Source organism: Sugiyamaella lignohabitans, chromosome A (genome assembly GCF_001640025.1).
Source record: "Sugiyamaella lignohabitans strain CBS 10342 chromosome A, complete sequence".
Classification (NCBI taxonomy): domain Eukaryota; kingdom Fungi; phylum Ascomycota; class Dipodascomycetes; order Dipodascales; family Trichomonascaceae; genus Sugiyamaella; species Sugiyamaella lignohabitans.
Genome location: NC_031672.1, coordinates 3,524,409 through 3,543,049, shown reverse-complemented (window position 1 = coordinate 3,543,049; position 18,641 = coordinate 3,524,409). Strand labels below are relative to the sequence as shown.

General features: G+C 42.1%; 6 protein-coding genes and 3 non-coding genes across 9 annotated transcripts; 6 read left to right on the top strand and 3 right to left on the bottom strand.

Moving 5' to 3' along the window:
• Nucleotides 1-145: 145 nt before the first annotated feature.
• On the top strand, nucleotides 146-2,035 carry VRP1 (Vrp1p; the record flags this gene model as incomplete). Its single annotated transcript, XM_018877971.1, has 1 exon — nucleotides 146-2,035. One exon carries the CDS (start codon nucleotides 146-148, stop codon nucleotides 2,033-2,035), a length of 1,890 nt encoding a protein of 629 aa, XP_018735321.1.
• Nucleotides 2,036-2,263: 228 nt separating this feature from the next.
• ERV1 (Erv1p) lies at nucleotides 2,264-2,686 on the bottom strand (the record flags this gene model as incomplete). Its single annotated transcript, XM_018877970.1, has 1 exon — nucleotides 2,264-2,686. The coding sequence occupies one exon, from the start codon at nucleotides 2,684-2,686 to the stop codon at nucleotides 2,264-2,266; it is 423 nt and encodes a 140-aa protein (XP_018735320.1).
• Nucleotides 2,687-3,545: 859 nt separating this feature from the next.
• AWJ20_1117 lies at nucleotides 3,546-3,648 on the top strand (the record flags this gene model as incomplete). The annotated part of the gene is made up of 1 exon: nucleotides 3,546-3,648. It is a non-coding gene; the product is annotated as a tRNA-Arg (tRNA).
• A 208-nt stretch (nucleotides 3,649-3,856) lies between these two features.
• On the bottom strand, nucleotides 3,857-4,825 carry AWJ20_1116 (uncharacterized protein; the record flags this gene model as incomplete). The annotated part of the gene is made up of 1 exon (XM_018877969.1): nucleotides 3,857-4,825. One exon carries the CDS (start codon nucleotides 4,823-4,825, stop codon nucleotides 3,857-3,859), a length of 969 nt encoding a protein of 322 aa, XP_018735319.1.
• Nucleotides 4,826-5,896: 1,071 nt separating this feature from the next.
• On the top strand, nucleotides 5,897-7,609 carry AWJ20_1115 (uncharacterized protein; the record flags this gene model as incomplete). The annotated part of the gene is made up of 1 exon (XM_018877968.1): nucleotides 5,897-7,609. The coding sequence occupies one exon, from the start codon at nucleotides 5,897-5,899 to the stop codon at nucleotides 7,607-7,609; it is 1,713 nt and encodes a 570-aa protein (XP_018735318.1).
• Nucleotides 7,610-12,693: 5,084 nt separating this feature from the next.
• On the top strand, nucleotides 12,694-12,787 carry AWJ20_1114 (the record flags this gene model as incomplete). The annotated part of the gene is made up of 1 exon: nucleotides 12,694-12,787. It is a non-coding gene; the product is annotated as a tRNA-Lys (tRNA).
• A 250-nt stretch (nucleotides 12,788-13,037) lies between these two features.
• Nucleotides 13,038-14,399, top strand: SAM50 (SAM complex subunit SAM50; the record flags this gene model as incomplete). Its single annotated transcript, XM_018877967.1, has 1 exon — nucleotides 13,038-14,399. One exon carries the CDS (start codon nucleotides 13,038-13,040, stop codon nucleotides 14,397-14,399), a length of 1,362 nt encoding a protein of 453 aa, XP_018735317.1.
• A 1,804-nt stretch (nucleotides 14,400-16,203) lies between these two features.
• Nucleotides 16,204-16,297, top strand: AWJ20_1112 (the record flags this gene model as incomplete). Its single annotated transcript has 1 exon — nucleotides 16,204-16,297. It is a non-coding gene; the product is annotated as a tRNA-Lys (tRNA).
• Nucleotides 16,298-16,784: 487 nt separating this feature from the next.
• Nucleotides 16,785-18,530, bottom strand: VBA5 (Vba5p; the record flags this gene model as incomplete). The annotated part of the gene is made up of 1 exon (XM_018877966.1): nucleotides 16,785-18,530. One exon carries the CDS (start codon nucleotides 18,528-18,530, stop codon nucleotides 16,785-16,787), a length of 1,746 nt encoding a protein of 581 aa, XP_018735316.1.
• Nucleotides 18,531-18,641: the final 111 nt, after the last annotated feature.

Below are 18,641 nucleotides of genomic sequence, written 5' to 3'. Positions count from 1 at the left end.
AATAAATTTCTAGTTTCAATCTTGTGTTTTTAAGCAAGACCACAAATAGGGACTCATTTCGAACATTTCTGAACCCGAAGTGGAACGAGTACCACAGTACAAGGTTAATTAAATTCTCGTTACCATCAGTTAATCTTCATAAATCATGGCAGGACCTCCACCTCCGCCTCCTCCACCACCTCCTCCTTTGGCATTTGGATCACTTTCCAGTCAATCGACGTCAGCTCCGGCCCCCGTAGGACCCCCACCTGGAGCTGGTGGTGGCAGAGATGCTTTACTTGGCGATATTCGGAAAGGAATGAAACTGAAAAAGGCTGTAACAAATGATAGAAGTGCTCCTCAGACAGGTGGAAGAGTTGTATCGAGTTCATCAGGAGGATCTGGTGGACCAAGCTCAAGATCACGAGGTGGTGCTCCACCAGTGCCGACGAATGCTGGTCGTGCTCCCCCAATTCCACCCTCTTCTGCTCCTTCTGCCCCATCAATGGATGATGACGAACCTCCAGCCGGTCCTCCTCAATTGGCTGGATTATTTGCTGGTGGAATGCCCAAATTAAAACACAGAGCTGGTGGAGTCAATGTTGAAAGAAGCAAGGACTCCAGTGACTCTAGCTTTGCCCCGTCTGGTTCGGCTCCTGCAATTCCTGTAATTCCTGGTCGTCCAGGTACTACATCCTCCATTCCATCATTGCCATCAGGCAGACCTCCAGTACGGGCTCCTCCAATTCCTGACAGTTCTGCTCCTCCAGCGCCACCACCTCCACCTCCACCTTCTAACTCGGCACCACCTGCGCCTCCTATTCCAATATCTCCTTCACCATCTTCATTCGCTCCGTCAATTCCTAAACTTAGACATGTAACTCCCAATTCAGGCCCATCAGCTCCTTCAGGAGCTCCACCACCACCGCCATCAGCACCAGCACCTCCCATTCCTGGTTCTGGTGGTGCCGGCTTCAAGGGACGGTCCGTCAGTTCCTCTAGCAATACGGTTCCTACTGCCCCTTCTGTGCCGTCATCTCGTCCTGGCGGTAAACCTCCTGCTCCTATACCTGGAAAACCAAAGTCATTGGCATCCCGGTCGCCATCATTGGCCTCTGGGTCATCCTTCCCAGCAACACCACCTCCTCCACCTCCAGGATCCTCTTCGTCTTTAAGACCACCGGTACCTGGTGGAGGTACTAGAGGACGGTCTCCAAGTGGATCATCTCAGAATTCATTCACTCCTCCACCTTCGTCACCAGCTCCTCCGGCTCCCCCTCCACCTCCACCTTCTGCATCGGTCTCTTCATCAAGTGCCAACTTTTCTTCTGCTCCACCACCACCGGCTCCTCCTCCTCCCCCTTCTCTGTTCTCATCGACTGCTACTCCCCCTCCTCCACCACCAGCGCCTCCATCTTTCTCTTCATCGGCAGCTCCGCCACCTGCACCTCCTCCACCTCCACCTCCTTCCACTTCCTCTTTTTCATCATCAATAGCACCACCTCCACCTGCTCCAGCGCCTTCTGCTCCAGCTCCACCACCTCCGCCACCTCCACCGGCCCCAGCTTTGTCGACGCCATCGCATATCTCCCCACTTCGCTCGGCGGTTGTGCCCCCTTCTCCCCCACCAGCACCATCACTTGCTCCCCCACCTCCATCATTTGCTCCACCTTCTCCCTCTGCTCCACCTGCTCCACCACCAGCTCCTCCTGTAGCACCTCCTTCCTCGACAGCCCCTCCTCCTCCTGCTTCATCTCCTCCATCCACTCCAAGCCAAGGATCAACGTCTCTCAATATCTTTTCACGAAGAACAATCTCATCTGCTTCTTCTGACATTCGAAAGATTGATCCTTCGTCATACACAATCTCAGCAACTAACGGACGATCTAACGGATCGTCTGAGTCTGCTCCGCCTGTTGTGAAGATTGATGATTCGCGATTTAGATTCAGGAACCAGAATGACATTCCCAAACCACGCAAGTTTGATGGTAAAACCAAGCTTTATCCAAGTGGAAGAGGTAGCTCTGTTCCTTTGAACCTAGCAAGCTATACATAGAATTGCGGAATTCCACAGTCGGTGAACTGTGATATGTCTCAGCATGACTGATTAACACTAGCTTATTGTTAAATAGCAATTACCAATAATATGAAGTTGATGATTATATTTCTGAGTGGGAATTAAATATGTCTATATACATGGAATTTATTTATGCGCATTTTATAGCTTGCTCAAAGAGCAAATGGGGTCTGGGACAGGGTCCCAGAGGCCAGAGGCACGATGCTCTCAATCACATCTTCCGTCAGACCACCCGTCTAGCCAACGAGATCTCCAGTCTACACATTTGAATTGAGGCTTGCCCAATTTATTGTTGACTTGATTATGAGCACCACAAAGCCAGAGACTGAACTCTTCCTTACCTCCCAGCTTTGGTTTGTTCTCTGGTTTATTGAGCCAACTGCGGAAATCGTCTGCACAGTACCAACAGGGGTACACTTTAGAGAAGATATTTAGAAACGAGCCCATTTCTGCTTGCTCTGCAAATGTAGCCTTCTCTGGGTAATTGGCTGCCATTGTGTGTAATAATGTCCATGTTGACCGTCCTAGCAATTGAGAATCAGGTGGACAGTCCTTTGGTTGTATGACGACGTCATCGTCTTCTTCCATAGCTGGTTTTTTATCAATAGAAGCTGCTCCAACTCCAGTCATAGCTGCTAGTCCTGCAATAGCTTTCGATGGATCACGATCTTTGGCCCTACGTGTTGTATCTGGACTTTGGTCTGTCTTTGTATCTTGTTTTGGGGCTGACTTGTTTGTGTCTTTGTCCTTGGAAATCTTTTTAGGATTTATCTTTGAGTTCGCAAACTGAAAGTCTAGTAGACTATTACAAGAGCGACATCTATAATGGTCTGATTAGCTTCCTTGGCACGTGAAATAGTGTGGCAAGACATGTGGCCTGACCTTGTTTAATTTGGTTTATACATACGGTTTTCCATTTTCGTCTAATACTACTCGTCGTCCGTCGATATATGTTACCGTTCGTTTCTTGGGCAGCTCTATAGTTTCTGTCATGGTATCTCTATCTGACTTTGATTACTGTGATGCTGAAATATCAGCTTGTGGGCAAGCCAAGTCGATATTTGAGCCTCATGCGCCGCTCAATCAACTTGTATTCAGAAATATCCTTGCACTTTATTTATTCTTCTTGTGGTATATCTTTGTTTGTTTCCTGGTGCTGTTTTTTAATATTCTTGATTTGATTTTTATTTTACCAAAAATTTATATTTGGTGATATATGTGAAATTGTCACAGACCCGGCCAAAGATACACTGCATATTTAAGGCACATATTGGCTAGGGGTTGAGAAGACCCAGCTGAAACCCTTAAATCGACTTGATCTCTATAAAATATTAACAGTATATGCATTCTAGAGACATATCAAAAACGATAGAAGTATCTATCAGCACTAGATAAGCAAAAATATTAAGTTTATTGAAAACTCTAAAATATAGATCGACAAAGCACACACTATTTGGGCAATTCAGAAATAAGATTTTCAACAGGAAAAGCCCGGATAGCGCAATTGGTTAACGCGTTAGACTTCTATTCCTCCTAGCAATAGGAAGCAATACGATATCTGAAGATTGTGGGTTCGACTCCCACTTCGGGTGCTTCTCTTTTTCTGGGTTAATTATTATTATAATTAACATTTAAGTCTTTTTTTGTTTTATTTTATTTTATTTTATTTTCAATTTCTTTTTTTATATTTGTTACCTTTTTTTAATATCATTTATTTTTCATGCACCGGCTCTTCATATATACGATAGATTGAGAACGAAACATAAATTTACATTCAAAAGATAGACACTGAAATCACCACTAATGCGATCCGTTTCGATAAGCAGTTTGTACTTGACCAGTCTTGGCAAGTTCTTGCTCCTTTTTTAGTAGAATCTCGTCTCTTCTCTTGAGAGCAGCAGCAGCCTCGTCACTGGTAGAAAGAGTAATATCATAGGCAAGCTCAAATTGGACATTTCTCTTTTTAGCCTCATCAGAGGCGTCAGTGAACTCAACAACAAGCCCATCTTTGACAGCAAAAACAGCATCATTGGTAACGTAATCGTCTCGACTGTCATAGATCTGTGTAATAAGAGAGTGATAGCCTTGCTTAGTGACTCTCCAGTGAATATGAGAAGGTCTATTAGGATGTCTGTCCATCAATCTCAATAGATCACCGGCAGGTCCATCATAGGGAATTGGGTAGCTTGTAGGGCGGAGGCAGATATAATCATACTTTCCATTTTCATCAGTCGTAAAAGTTCCTCGTAAGTTATACTCAGGTTGATCTGGATCTTGCTGTTCATACAATCCATTTGGAGCAGTATGCCAGACCTCAAGTTCAACACCGGCTAGCGGTTTGCCCTGTTTATCAGTAACTCGGCCATGAACCCAAGCTAATTCACCGCCAACATCCTTTTGAATGATAGAAGCTCCATTAGGATATCTAGGCGAGCCTGATCTGTAGAATGGTCCAATAATAGCAGTTTCAGTAGACTGACCAGCAGCACCACCAATCTGATTCGTGAGTGAATCCACCAGCGACTCAAGTCCAAACACATCTGATACAAGGATACCCTCATCCCGCTTGTCGTCCGAAATCTGGCCAATGCGATTGATAAATTCGACACCAGCCAACCACTCATCAACAGTGATATGGTTTTCACGAGTAAAATCATGAATATGCTGAATAAGTGATCCCAAAATACGTCTCATCTTGGGTGTGGTCTTAGGACCCATAGCCCCAATAACGAGGTCGGTGAAAGACTGATCTGTGAATGATTGTTCCATTTTTGTTTTTTGAATAATAGAAGACAGAGGAACTAGAATAAGGTAGTGATTAAATAGACAAACCACCAAAATTAATATGCTAAATATCAATACTGAATAAATTTCACAGGATATATATACTCGTGAGGAAGATGCAGATCAAAACATGACACCATCGAGTCTGTGGGGAAATAAACGTCAGTCGGATGTTTCCCCAGCTTTGTCGGGTGACTGTAAGTACTCAGAGATGTGGGGAAGAGAACATCATGTCAGGAATATCGGATCAGATCTCGGGCCGGTCTTCCTGTCGACTTATGGTTAGACACTATCTGACCAGTTTTAGGTAGTTTACAAATAGGTTCAGTTGATAGGCCTGTAAAAACATGCATCCGACACCTTGTCACTTATCCGCCACATGTCGGATAGCTTACGCCGGTCTCGACGATCAACTCTGACAGGGACCACTGCTCCTATGATATCTCCTATGATTAATAATTATAGGATGGATGAAACGACTAGACTTTACCGTATTCACCCGGACTCATAGACCGTAATGTGATTGTTGAGTAGTGGTAGCGAAATAGGGTTCATCGTAAAGGAAGAATCATATCTCCAGAGACTGGGGTAAATTCCCCGCACTCAATTATACTTTTATCGTAAAACAATTTGAGCTAATCAGTAGATAATCGTGACATTACTCTAACTAGCTACAACGGATGGGACAGAAGCCGGCTGCAAGGCTGCAATTTTCTCTTCTGTGGGGGGAGGGGGGCATGCCTTCAGCGGCTGGGGCTCCGCTTCCGACCCCGCTGCTCCTTTCGCTTCGCTCGAGTCGGGCACTGGGGTGGTCACCAGAGCTAAATACTCGACTTAAGCTGGTGCTCAGGGGCAACATGCAATCTTAAAAGTATTTTTTTCAGACCCTGATCTGGATCATCATGCACAGTTTAATTAGATCACACGGCTTTCGATTATATTTCGCAGGTGATTTGTTTACAATTGCAGCAGATCAGACAATAGAAGGCTTTTATTAAGCGTGGAGACGCGTAAATTTCACATGTGATCTGTTTACAGTTGCAACAGATCAGACAAATGAAAACGTTTATTAAGCGTGGAGACGAATATTTTCTACAAGGGAATTATAGCAATGCTATCGACAGTTTCACCCAGGCTATTCAATGGGGTAAAAAAAACGGGTGCAGTCCTCGAGCTCTTTTCGATGTTGTAGAGCGACGCGCAGTGGCTGCTGAGAAAGCTGAATTGTTCAGGAATTCCATGACTGATGCTAAATTGCTCATAAAACTAATTCCTACTGATCCTGCTGGCTACTTGAGATGTGCTCTGTTGATGGTGAAGATGGAAAAGAAGTATTTCCAGGCTTTGGAGGTGCTAATAGAAGCCAAGAAAGTCACACGGATCAAGCCTTCAGACCCTGTTGCAATGAAGAGATGGGAAAAGCTACAATCAGTAATGGATGGTCATATGCAGAAACTCAAACAGAAAACCAATTTCAATCAAAGACAGGATCCTCTTGCTGTTTTTCCAGCAGAAGTCAGCTATGCCATATTTCAGTATCTGGGCACAAAAGAATGGCTCAGATTACAGTCAGTATCGAAGTCATGGCACGATTACCTTGCTAATGACCATTATCTCTGGGCTACATCGATAGATTTTTCTCAGTTCAAACGTAAAAGACATACTGCTAAGAATCTGGAAAGGTGTCTAGATAAAGTATTCATGGTGTCTCCTACGATCTCTTCTCCAATTAGAACGTTGAAATATTTAAGGATTGGCCCATTCGCCAGCTATGATGCAGAGAAAAGAAGCCTAGAACTGATATCTCGTGCGACAAGTAAATATTCTGGCAAGTCGATTGAGCATTTACATCTTATATCTGGTACTTCTGTCAGATCGATCAGCAATTTTCTTCCAATGCAAAAGCTAACCCTATCTTTCGAGGGAAACAGTCCTTCTACAGAGCGTCGTATTATCTACCTGGACGAGTTCTTTGGAAAGAATTCTGCCAATTTACAAGATATTGACCTAGCGGCATATACAATTACACACACTGAATCACATGAATATCCATCACTAAAGACGCTCAAGTTGAAATTAGCAGTCTTTGACTTTAGTATGAGCTCTCTTTCCATGAAGACATTTCCAAATCTTGAGAATTTATCGCTGACGTTCAACACCCTCAACAGCGGTGATGTCTCTTGGCTTTCTAGTACTTTTAAAAATGACAAACTGAGATCTTTATCCATCTCATCTGGAAAACCTACCAGGATCTCTGCAACAACTAATACAGAAATGCCAACTGAATGGCCAAGTCATCTTTCTAGCCTAAAACTGGACCGAGTAGAATGGCCACATTTAAGGGATATGGCAGGTTACCTCAATGAACTCGAGACACTAGAACTTACAAGCTGTAAAATACACATCAAAAACATCTTCACCCAGTTTGGGTGCGGTCAAGTTCTACAGCGAGTGATTTTAGACCATATGGATCCTGTATTGAATAGGGACTTCAAAGGATCTTTTTTTGTAAACTGTCCCCAACTAAAGCAGTTATCGCTATTTGGTAACAGTTTTGTCAATGACAGCCACATTATTGAGACCTTATTGCACTGTCCACTGCTTCGCGAAGTAGACATCGGCGAAACTGCTGTGTCCGAAGACTCGGTGTTCCAATTAGTGCGTCGCGGCGTAGTCAAGGTTGGCTGTCAGTCTGTACAGATGGCCATCGACTCTTTTCCCAAGCTCTCCTCTCGAGCCACTATATATCTTCAAAAATTACCTATGTGAATCACATACATAGACCCTGCATAGACCCTGCATACTCATCACACTTCCTGTACCCACCAGGACTGTACACCAGACCCCACAGTTCGTCTCTCCACACACCAATTGAGCACCCATGCTCCCCGCAATCTCCTGCGAAGCAGGAGCTACGGGGTCTGGGGCGGAGCCCCAGCCGCCGGAGGCAAAGACCACAACCCCACGAACCCAGCCTCACGGTTCGCCCTGCAGAAGAACGACCAGTCGCTATAGCGACGAGAAGAAGCGCAAATGTGCAGGTTTGGTAACTCACACGATCGGAATGGCAGTTAAGGTTCGGCCGGTCTGGCGGGTGAGTAGGACGACTGCTGGCTTGCGGTGGTGAGGCGTTACGCCAAAACGTGCCCGTGCCGTAACTGCTTTGTTTTTATGGGACAGATTTATTTATTTGTTTTGATTTGTTTTCAGATCAAACGTTATCTTGAGATATCGGTACTATTTTTCAAAGTAATAGGAAATCGTTAGAATAGTCAGGGTTTGAACAGGCTCATCTCACTCGTCTGACTTCGCAGCTATTACTGCAAAGTGCTATAAATTGAGTATACAAGGAATGAGACATGTACCGAGCTGTGGCTGGTGTTTAGGAGAGTAACATTTTGAATCCTGACCTTGTACAGATTTATTTTAGTGCATTTGGCAACACTAGGAACAAGATTAAACATTTGTCTGGCTCCAACTACCAGAGAAAGTTAAAGTTTCCTCGTTCTGGGGCAGACTCTTTTAAGACAGCCAATTTTTTTGCTACAGGTTTATCGTGGTGATCCCGGTCAAGATAGATAGAATCACACCACAAATTGAACGGCCGAAAATAAGCGGTAAGCGGTAATTCGTTTTGGTTGCATATTTTGATTGATCCCAATCAGTTAATTTCGGGCTGTAACGCAAGTGAGACGCAAGTCAAACGCAGCAACCGAGCGCGTGAGGAATATCTTGAACTCACCAGATCAAGGGCCATCATTTATTAGATCCTGGCGAACTTCATGGCATTTTGTTTAAACGGATCAATTGGATGGAATTGATCTCGTGCATTGATAGGGGATATAGCGATTAGAACTGGTTGTTACGAGGAATAGACGGCATTACAGCTATCAAAACAAACATTCGACTTTTTATAGCAGATAAGAATATCATATTCAAAGACCGACGACAACCACGGCACAGAAACGATTGCATTTAGACTGAGCATTAATTTATAGAATATTTCGGACATTTTTTCACATTATTAGATTTCATTTGATCTTTACGTTTGTTTTATCAATCGCAGCTATCACTGTCCAACTTTGTCCAACAAGACAAGTTTGACCTCATCTAGCAACATCGACCTCATTCAACAAGATCGACCTCATCCAGGACAGTCAATCCTATAGGAGCACTTACAATTGCATTCGCTATAGTTACAGTAAGGAGAGATACGGAGCTCCAGGACTACATCTTTTGTCCGGGCAGCAGCTGAGGATGTCAACTGCCACACTTAATCCTCAGACCACGACGATATACTCGTCAGAATCGGCTGGTAGTGATGGGCTGACAACTGCCTACGAATCTGTAGAACAGGAATCTTCATCTACTGGGGATGCCATTTTAGACATTTTGCAATGTTACGAGATTAATGAGGCCGACCTTGAGGCACTCTGCACAACATTCAAGCCTATAGAAGCCGAGGACATTCTCACTGCTAATTTTATCCTGTCAACATTACTGAAGTACACACATGAATTGGATAATCGATCTGTCTTTTCTATCTTGATTGCATTTGATTTTGAACGAGAGGCTCGTCAGTTTGAACTGGATTTAGCTGTAGTAGTGATGAAACGTGCGCAGTCCTTGTTGACTGAAATATCGTCATGGGATATTTACATTTTAAAACAAAAGGTGTATTCTCTACCATCGATGCACACTGATGCTGGAACAGTTCTTACCATGATTGTGTTGAGAATTGTCAAGTCATACGCTATTCTAGAATCCAAGCTGCTGATGGTCATTTCAAGATCAACTTTGATCAAAATTCACTACGAATTATCTCAATTGCTTTCAAAATCAGAAGTAGATGACCATTCCAAAAGAGCTGAGACAAACGCATTAGTATTGGCTTACAGAGATTTTGTGAAACAATTGATTGCTGAAATGGAGTCTTCGCCCTTGGAATCAGCTCAAGAAACGTACCAGATATCACAAGATTTGCAATCCATGTTTGTAAAATTCTCTGCTTCTCATAACCAACAACCAGAAAATTTAGATGACAGCATTTTACTTGATTCACCGCATCGACTGTCACCTAATACCCAACATTTTGGATGGCAGGACACTCATTACACTTTGAACAATAACAACAACATCAACAACCGAAGGAAAAACAATCTTGACCATAGCAGGTCTTTTTCATTAGCATCTTCATTTGACGACATATCATCAATTGGCTCTACTAAGTCATCTATAGTAGCCGAAATGCCCAGCCTCATGCATGTGTTCGAAGTTGCTAAACAGGAACAAAGCAATTTGCTTTCGGCTCAATCTGGACTCTCGTCTTCTCCTAGGGCTACTAAGGGCGCTAGTTCCAGTGGACCGGGAAACAGTGCTCTGCCGACTTCACCTTCTTTAGACCAAATTTCGACCACCAGCAGAAGAAGTAGAAGTAGTAGAAGCAGTGTTGGTACACCCTCGTCTTCTTTCCGTCGAACTCGCACACAGCGTAAATCATCTCCTTCTTCCCTTCGTTCGTGGGCGCCTACTGCTACTGCTAGTAAACGGAAAAGTGAGAGCCATTTGACGTTATCCGCAATACACGCATCACCATCTAGTGAGTTAGGCAGTCTTGCTGCCCACTCGCACCAGCATTATCCATCTCCGTCATCGCCATTATCCAATACATTTCACCATCAACAGGCACCATATTTTGCACCACAAGCATCTAACAATACCGCTTCTGACGGAAATACATTGCAAGTAAAGAAAATCGACGACCGGGTCATGGTACAGGTCGGAAAAGATTATGTTGACATGCAAGAATGGCTCAATAAGGAAAATAGTCCACCTAAGACGGTTTCTCACAGACCAGCATCAACATCATCATCTTTACCAGCACCCCAGTTGCTACCACAATTCCAACCATCAAAGAACGATAACCCTACTACAACTTCGATCAAAAACCAGCCTGTTCTTGGACAGGTTCAATTGCAAACATTTTCTCAACCACAAAAGTCATCATTATCTCAGGTACAGACACAAGTAACGGCACAAAAGGCTAATGCTGGTAGTAGTGGTTGGCTCAATAGCTTGCTGGGAACAGCTGAAAAAGAGTTTGCATCTTCCATGGGCATGTAATTTATATTATTTATTTTGAGGTACTGGCCTTCCCATCTAAACTATATCCATTATAGAGCCGTCTATAGCCTTGTGGGGTATTAAACTAGCTATTACTGCCATAAGCTCTTTCCTGTCAAATCAGAGCTTGCCAAGCGTGCACAACAAGTGTTAGTGTTAGAGGCGGAGCCCCAACCACCTGACTTAAATCATCTAATGATAAAAGGTATCTTACAGATATAATAAATATAACGGTCACTGCTAATAAAGGTTACCTCTGGTGGGACTCTTACTTCTTGCAGTTTTTCCAGTGTAACTAGTCGTAGTGCCAGACCCTCCTTCTAAGAATACAAAATTAATTTCAACAGGCTTGTCCAGAAAGAGTTGACCAGAACCCTCAATAACAGCCTGGTTGGCCTCATCTCGCGTCGAGTACTCTACCAATGCGTAACCTTTAACATAACCAGTACGTCTGTCGAGATTGAGGTGGATATTCTGAACAGTGCCAAATTCGCTGAAAAAGTCAGTTGCATCTTCTTCACTGGCTTCTTCGTGAATATTAGTTGCGATGACGACCCAGCCCTCAATAGCTAGTAATTAGTTAGTACCTGCTATAATTAATTGAGAATTACTAATAGAACCTGAACTACTCTCAGATCTTGAGCAGAACTTGGTCCTAATTGCTCCTACTCACATTTAGTTGGCCGTATACTTGGAACAGCCTTCACACCTTGTTGCTGGCCTTTAGCAGCTCCTGTAGATAGTTAGTACGTAAATTCCTCCGAAAATAGCCTGAAAGTTCTTTGCTCACCCTTAATTTCGGTCACCGATAAAGACATGGCGACGGGTTGTGTTTTCTAAATTGATCGCATTGGACCTGGAACTTAGGATCAGTACAATCGAAAACCTAACCCACATATAAAATATGATTTTTTGCAAGAGACCGTTCTGAGGGCTGAAAGTCGTTTTTTTTTACTTGATATACATTGTCAAAAGGAGATATTAGAGAATAGAGAATGGTTACTATAAAGTGTGGTATAAATTTATTCTTCTTCAGATATATACAAGACGGGGCAGGTAAACTCCACGAGCCACAATGCCAAGAGGCTATTGCAAATTTAAAATTACTTGAATTAAAAAAAAAACTCAGCTTTGATCTAGACCAGTTAACCAATAGTCAGATTGAGTGTACCAAGAGAACCCGTTGTTCTGGTATTTTCCCATTTATTGGCAGATATTTTAGATAATCTCATTAAATTTGGAAGTCGTCGATCAGGTTGAATGGTCCCTGCATAAACAGGTGTTAGTTTATTAAGTAAAGTGCAGCATAAGAAGCTCAAACCACTTGTAATTTACTATTGGATTCAATTATAGCCAACAGAATACTCTGTAGTAGCTTTTGTCTCAAAGTTTGCTAACAACACCACGATTTATTGTTATTGTGCAATACCGCGATTCTGATCTTGATCCTATTTAGCCCTACAACCAGTAGTACTCCCATTTTTTTTTTTAAAAAAAAAATTATTGCTCAAAGCTACCCATTTCTTGAAATAATTCAAAATTAGCTTTCTTGTCCTAGTTATTTCTTTCTATCTGAATTTTTAGAAAGTATTGCCAATTTTGCTTAATGGACGCTCGCTCAATTGCGTTTTGACGGGCTGCAGCATGAACTTGCATGGTCCATTCTGTGCCTACAACTGAAGAGCCAGTTACGATTGACAAAATAGCAAACCTCAAACCAACCAACAAATGCCTTGCTAGCTCAATCGGTAGAGCGTGTGACTCTTAAACCTCTTCGAGATAAAAGTCATCACAAGGTTGTGGGTTCGACCCCCACGTAGGGCTTATTTTTTTTACTTTCTTATCCTCTTATTTAAGGAATTTTTTATAGAGTCGGCTCGACATCTGATGCCAATACCAATTATTTAAGTTGAACAAAATTGAACCTTCAATATTTCGTCAGTATCGAGCTTGCTAACTCAGTTGCAAAATAATCTCTCTGGGTTAGGGCTAAATTCACCAAACCAATCACTGTAGAAGAAACAAATAGCTGGATATCCGATATCGATGCAGTAGTTTCAATCATATAGGAACAATGTCTTCTGTTGATTATCTTTTGGAACAAAATGCCACTCGTCCAGTCGAAGTGAAGAAAGTTGAATTATCTGGAGACAGCGAATCATTTCGCGAAGGGTTTTTCCAGACTCAATTGGACCCACTTTTCCAAGAAAGCACCCTCAGCGGGCTCTTATCACGACTTCAGACTACTGTCAATCGACTAAAAGCATTTGGCGTTCATAAATCGATTGCCGTCAAGTTAGACTTAGATAAAGGAATTGATGACAACAATGAGAAACTCGATCTTAAAGCTATCCTGTCAGTTGAACAAGCTGATGCTCACTGGTTAAAGGTATCAAGTATTACGAGGCAAGATGAAGCGGGATTGATTCTATCTAGTGGCATAAATAATCTTTTTGGAGGAGCAGAGTCAATAAGTATTGATGCATTATTCAACACTAGACCAAGGGATGTCTCCTCCTATGCTGTTAACTTTGCTACACCGGTTCTGGGTTCTCCATTTACAAAAGCGATAATTTCTGGTAAAGTTTCATCCCAAACTCTGCCCTGGGCATCGCACTCTCAAGTGATAAAAGGATTCAGTGGAAGACTTGTCAATAATAGCGTTTGTAGTAAAGCCAATGCCCCAATTACCAGAGAGGTTGGATTCGAAGCTGTCAATCGGTCCGTTGTTGGCGTGGGTGCAGCTGCAAGTGACATTATAAGAGCGTCATCTGGAGACAACTTGAAAGTATCGGTCAGTGGTTCTGCCAGTATTGATAGCCGTGACTCGATTTATTATCCTACAAAAGGATTCTCTGCTGCAGTTACCGGAGAGGTTGCTGGCTCAATATTAGGCCTTCCGGGTGATGTTTCGTTCATCAAGACCTCTCTTTTAGCATCTACGGCATACTCACTGGATCCCATCAATGACAGAATAGTTTTAAACTTCTCCGCTGGATCCGGTATTCTCCATGGAGAAAAGACAACTATTCTCGATAGATTTTATCTTGGAGGAGCTAAAGATATTTATGGATTTCAATATAATGGACTGGGTCCCAAAGATGAAGGAGATATTATTGGAGGTCATGGATTCGCGATTGGAAATATTAGCGCATACGCAAAACTTCCTCGACTAGCTAATGATTCCCCATTGCGAGCTATATTTTTGTTTAACGGAGCGTCTCTAGTAGCTGCCCCTACTTCTGAGGGCGCTACCTCTCCTCTCAAAAGTCTCGTACAAAATATCTTTTCCAACCCATCTACTGGAGCTGGTGTAGGATTGACTTATCGTTCTCCTAATGCCCAGGTAGAGCTTATATATTCGGTGCCTTTAAGCACCAACTCGCACGACTTGACATATCGGGGCCTACAGTTCGGCGTTGGGCTTGCATTTTGATATAAGTAGATAGAAAATAAATCCAATGGATCTGTACCTGTTTAATGCTTTGAGGAGATTAAAATATACAAATCTGAGTTCGTTGTACCGAAGATTAAATTCAAGCGAGAGCAAATTCAGGATAATTCGTTGCATGGGCGATCAGCGATCACCTACATAGCATGGGTGATCACTTAACATCGCATCACCTACATAGCATGAATGATCACTTACACATCGCATCACCCACAGAGCATGTGTGATCACTTACATCCCATCATTTACATCCCAAGAATGAATAAATAGTGTTTAAAGTCCTATATCCCAAGGCCAAAAGTTATGATATCAAACGCCATCTGAAAGTATTAGCCTCAAATTAATCTCGTAGAATTTGGGACATCATGTGCCAAACTTATTGAAATATATTCAATCTTAATATGAGTGATTAAAACCCATGCTACCAAGCGACTGAATGAATAAATCTTTTTTAAAGTCCTATACTATACATAATTAATACAATTCAAATAGTTTCAAATCCCATCATTTACATATTACCAGGAGGACTGCTCGCATTTTTACCTGATTACAGGCTGTTTACTTTGACTATTTTGAGTTCAGTATATTTGACGCCACTGGATTCCCCATTAAAATATCAAAATGACTTACGATGTTTTAATGAGTCCGTAATATTTGATCTAATAATAATAATTAATCAATATTTAAGTCCTAAAACAATTATACAACAACATTAAAAATATTACTATACTCTCGTAATGATAGTAGGACTGTTCTACTATTGGCCCCCTACAGGCTATACCTTCATGTTAATTTCAACACGTACGCTAGATAGGCCGCATTCCCCAGAACCTTCCTTTTCGAACAGTGGACAACCTGAACACTTTTGAGTAACCTTAGAATTTACTCCAGTGGTCAGGGAAAAACTCGGCTAGCTAATTCTCCTCAGAGACGTGCTATCTTGCTCACTCTCGATTGCGGCTACGTATTTACGTAGAGCTACCAACTCATTGTCTTTGGCTGCGCGGACCTTCTTAATCCTTTCCATTGCGTTCTTACACCTGTTGATAGTGGCGTTGCTCTGTTTAAGTGCTTCTTCTTGTTGTTTAATTGCTTCTTCTTGTTGTTTAATTGCTTCTTCTTGTTGTTTAATTGCTTCTTCTTGTTGTTTAATTGCTTCTTCTTGTTGTTTAATGAGTTTGGCTTGTTGGTTGTAGGTTTCGACTTGTTGATTGTAGATTGCTTTGAGCTTTTTGAGCTTCTCAATTTCTGACGCCGACTCCGCCATAGACGCGTCGTCCTTCACCAAATTAACTGTTTCAGGCTCAGTAGGAACCGGAGTGGGTTCAAAGTATTCATCTTCGGCTTCAGAGCAGTCGGTTACTTCATCCCACGGAAGTGAACGCGTCGACGCATTTACCATTTCGTCGCTGCTTGCGCGTTCCTCCATGACTTGAGGCTCCATCACGTCCGGAGACCGCTGAATGCGGGTGCGCTCGGGGTTGTCAAGTAACTGAAATAAAGGTCGGCTTGAATTTCGCGTTGTTCTGGTCTTTTCGTGGTGTTTATGACCATCCAATTTCTTTCTTCCTCCATAACTGGCAAGTTTTGCGCTAGACATTCACATCCAAAACAAAAAAGAAAAGCTTTCTAATGGGTGCCCAACGAGACTATAATCATTTCAAGAGAGTCACAGTATATCGCTGCTTGTGAGAAGACATATTTCGCCAAAAAAAATCCCTGAAAGAACTGAACAGGAATGTTGTAAACGGTTTTGAAAATATATCCATCGACTTCCTTTCCAACAAATGCCTTGCTAGCTCAATCGGTAGAGCGTGTGACTCTTAAACCTCTTCGAGATAAAAGTCATCACAAGGTTGTGGGTTCGACCCCCACGTAGGGCTTATTTTTTTGTCGGCTCAATCCCTCTCGCTTTGAATTAGAAACAGGTTTATGATCCTCCTTTTTTTTTTTTTTTTAAAATTTGATTTATCTTTATGTACATATGGTGATAGGGAACATATATTCTATACTATAGTAAATAAATAATCGCGATGCTTGACGAATCAACGATGTTTTCTTATGGTAGAGATGACTAGTACCGGTTTTTTTTTCCAGTAAGCGTTAATAAAGGTGTAAACATGGTAGCTGAACCATTTTCCCGTGTACTCATTGAAATACTGTATATCATGTTAATATTTTAATGGGGAATCCAGTTGCGTCAAATATTTCGAACTCAAAATAGCCAAAGTAAACAGCCTGTAATCAGGTAAAAATGCGAGCAGTCCTCCTGGTATTGCGCAAATGATGGGATTTGAAATTATTTGAATTAATTATGAATAGTATAGGACTTTAAACAAAATTTATTCATTTATTCATTCATCGCGATGCTTAAACTGCTTGGGAGACATCATTCTTGACGGCATCAGAGTTATTTTCTACAACATGTTGCTTCGACTTGTAGTCGACATCTAAAGAATACTCTTTAACAAAAATATTCAGGATAAATGCAAAACCAGCAAATGCAGCTAGGATGATATAAACTAATCGCACTGCATCGTCGAATGCTAATATTAGTGCAGCTTTAACGGGCGATTCAGGTAAATGCTTAATCACTTCCACGAGAGCTATAGCTTGAGAATTGTCTCTGAAAGCTGAAAGCAACGGATCTGACGAAATTTTATCAGATAATCTATTGGCGAAGATTGACCCACCAATAGCAACACCAATGGCTTGACCCATAACTCTAACAAATGCAAGCATAGCAGCGGCATACGGGGTATTTTCATTTGTGTTCGGAGCAATAACGCTAATGTTCAACGATGCAAATAAAATGCCAGCGCCGATAGAAATTGGAATATTGAGACCAATAAACTGACCAACTGTGGTATGGACTTTCAATAAATAAAGAAGCCCTGCACCTAGTGTTACAAAAGCCCATGCCACCCATGATTGATAGACATAATGCGAATATTTGGCAACTAAAATACCAGAGATGATAGCCATTGGTGAAATTGTGATTGTCTCTGGCAAAGCAGCAACACCCGATATTAGGGCAGAATACCCTTTAACTCCCTGGTAATAAAGTGGCAAGTAATATATCAAACACCATAGAATAAGACCATGGATTAAGACTTGGATATATCCGATAAATGCACTTCGATTTGAAAACACAGCAAGCCTAATCATAGGGTCTTTGGGCACTTTATATTCGTAAACGCAAAATCCAGCAAAGCCAACTACTCCTAGAATCAACGGAAGGAGCACATGATATGAATTCCAGGGGAAATTGACACCTCCAAAAGTTATGCCAAGCAAAAGTGAAGTCATAGACGCAGTGAAGACTGAGATTCCAATAATATCGATACGCTTAATCTTCTGTAAGATTGTTGAACTATCAAGGTGCATGCGAACCAATATTGGGATCAAAACCAATGCGATTCCACAAATAGGTAGATTGAAGTAAAAGATCCACCTCCAGGTAGAAGACTGTGTAACACCACTACTGAAAATTGGTGCAACAATAGTGCCCAATGCCCAAACTGCACCAATATATCCAAAATATTTTCCTCTCTCACGCAATGGTACTAGATCAGTAACGATGATTTCGGTTAGAACCAGGATACCACCACCTCCAACACCTTGAATGGTTCTACCTATGATTAACACTGTAAAGCTGTGTGCGACTGCGCAAATTATTGAACCAACAGCGAATAAAAGAGTCGACAGTTCGGTCAATGGCATCCTGCCAAATATTTCTGATAGTGATCCTATGGTAGGAAGAAATACAGCTGAACTTAATAAATAAGAACTACCAGTCCAGATTGCTTGAGTTGTGGTACCATGGAGTTCTGCTGTTATGACAGGCAATGGAGCACCAATTGCGGTAGAATCAACAGCTACTAAGAGCGTTAATAACATGTACACTGCCAAAATAATAAATCCGCGAGCACTTAATTTAAAAGGAGTTTTAGACTCAACACCTTCGCCGTTTTTTTCATTTTCGTTCTCAGGAGCCTCCTTGGAACCAGTTCTAGCGATTGCTGGCGAGTCTTCAATTGATTCACTCATACTCCTCAAGCTGCTAGGAACTGTGGTAGTAGTATCAGCTCCTGCTGGAGCTTCCTTCTCATTCATGATTTGTAATGAAGATACAAGGGAATTATTTGATAACAGCTCACATTAGAGTAATGTTCAAGTTCTAAACATTAATATTTATAGTGTAAATGCGTCCCCTTAGGGAGTGTC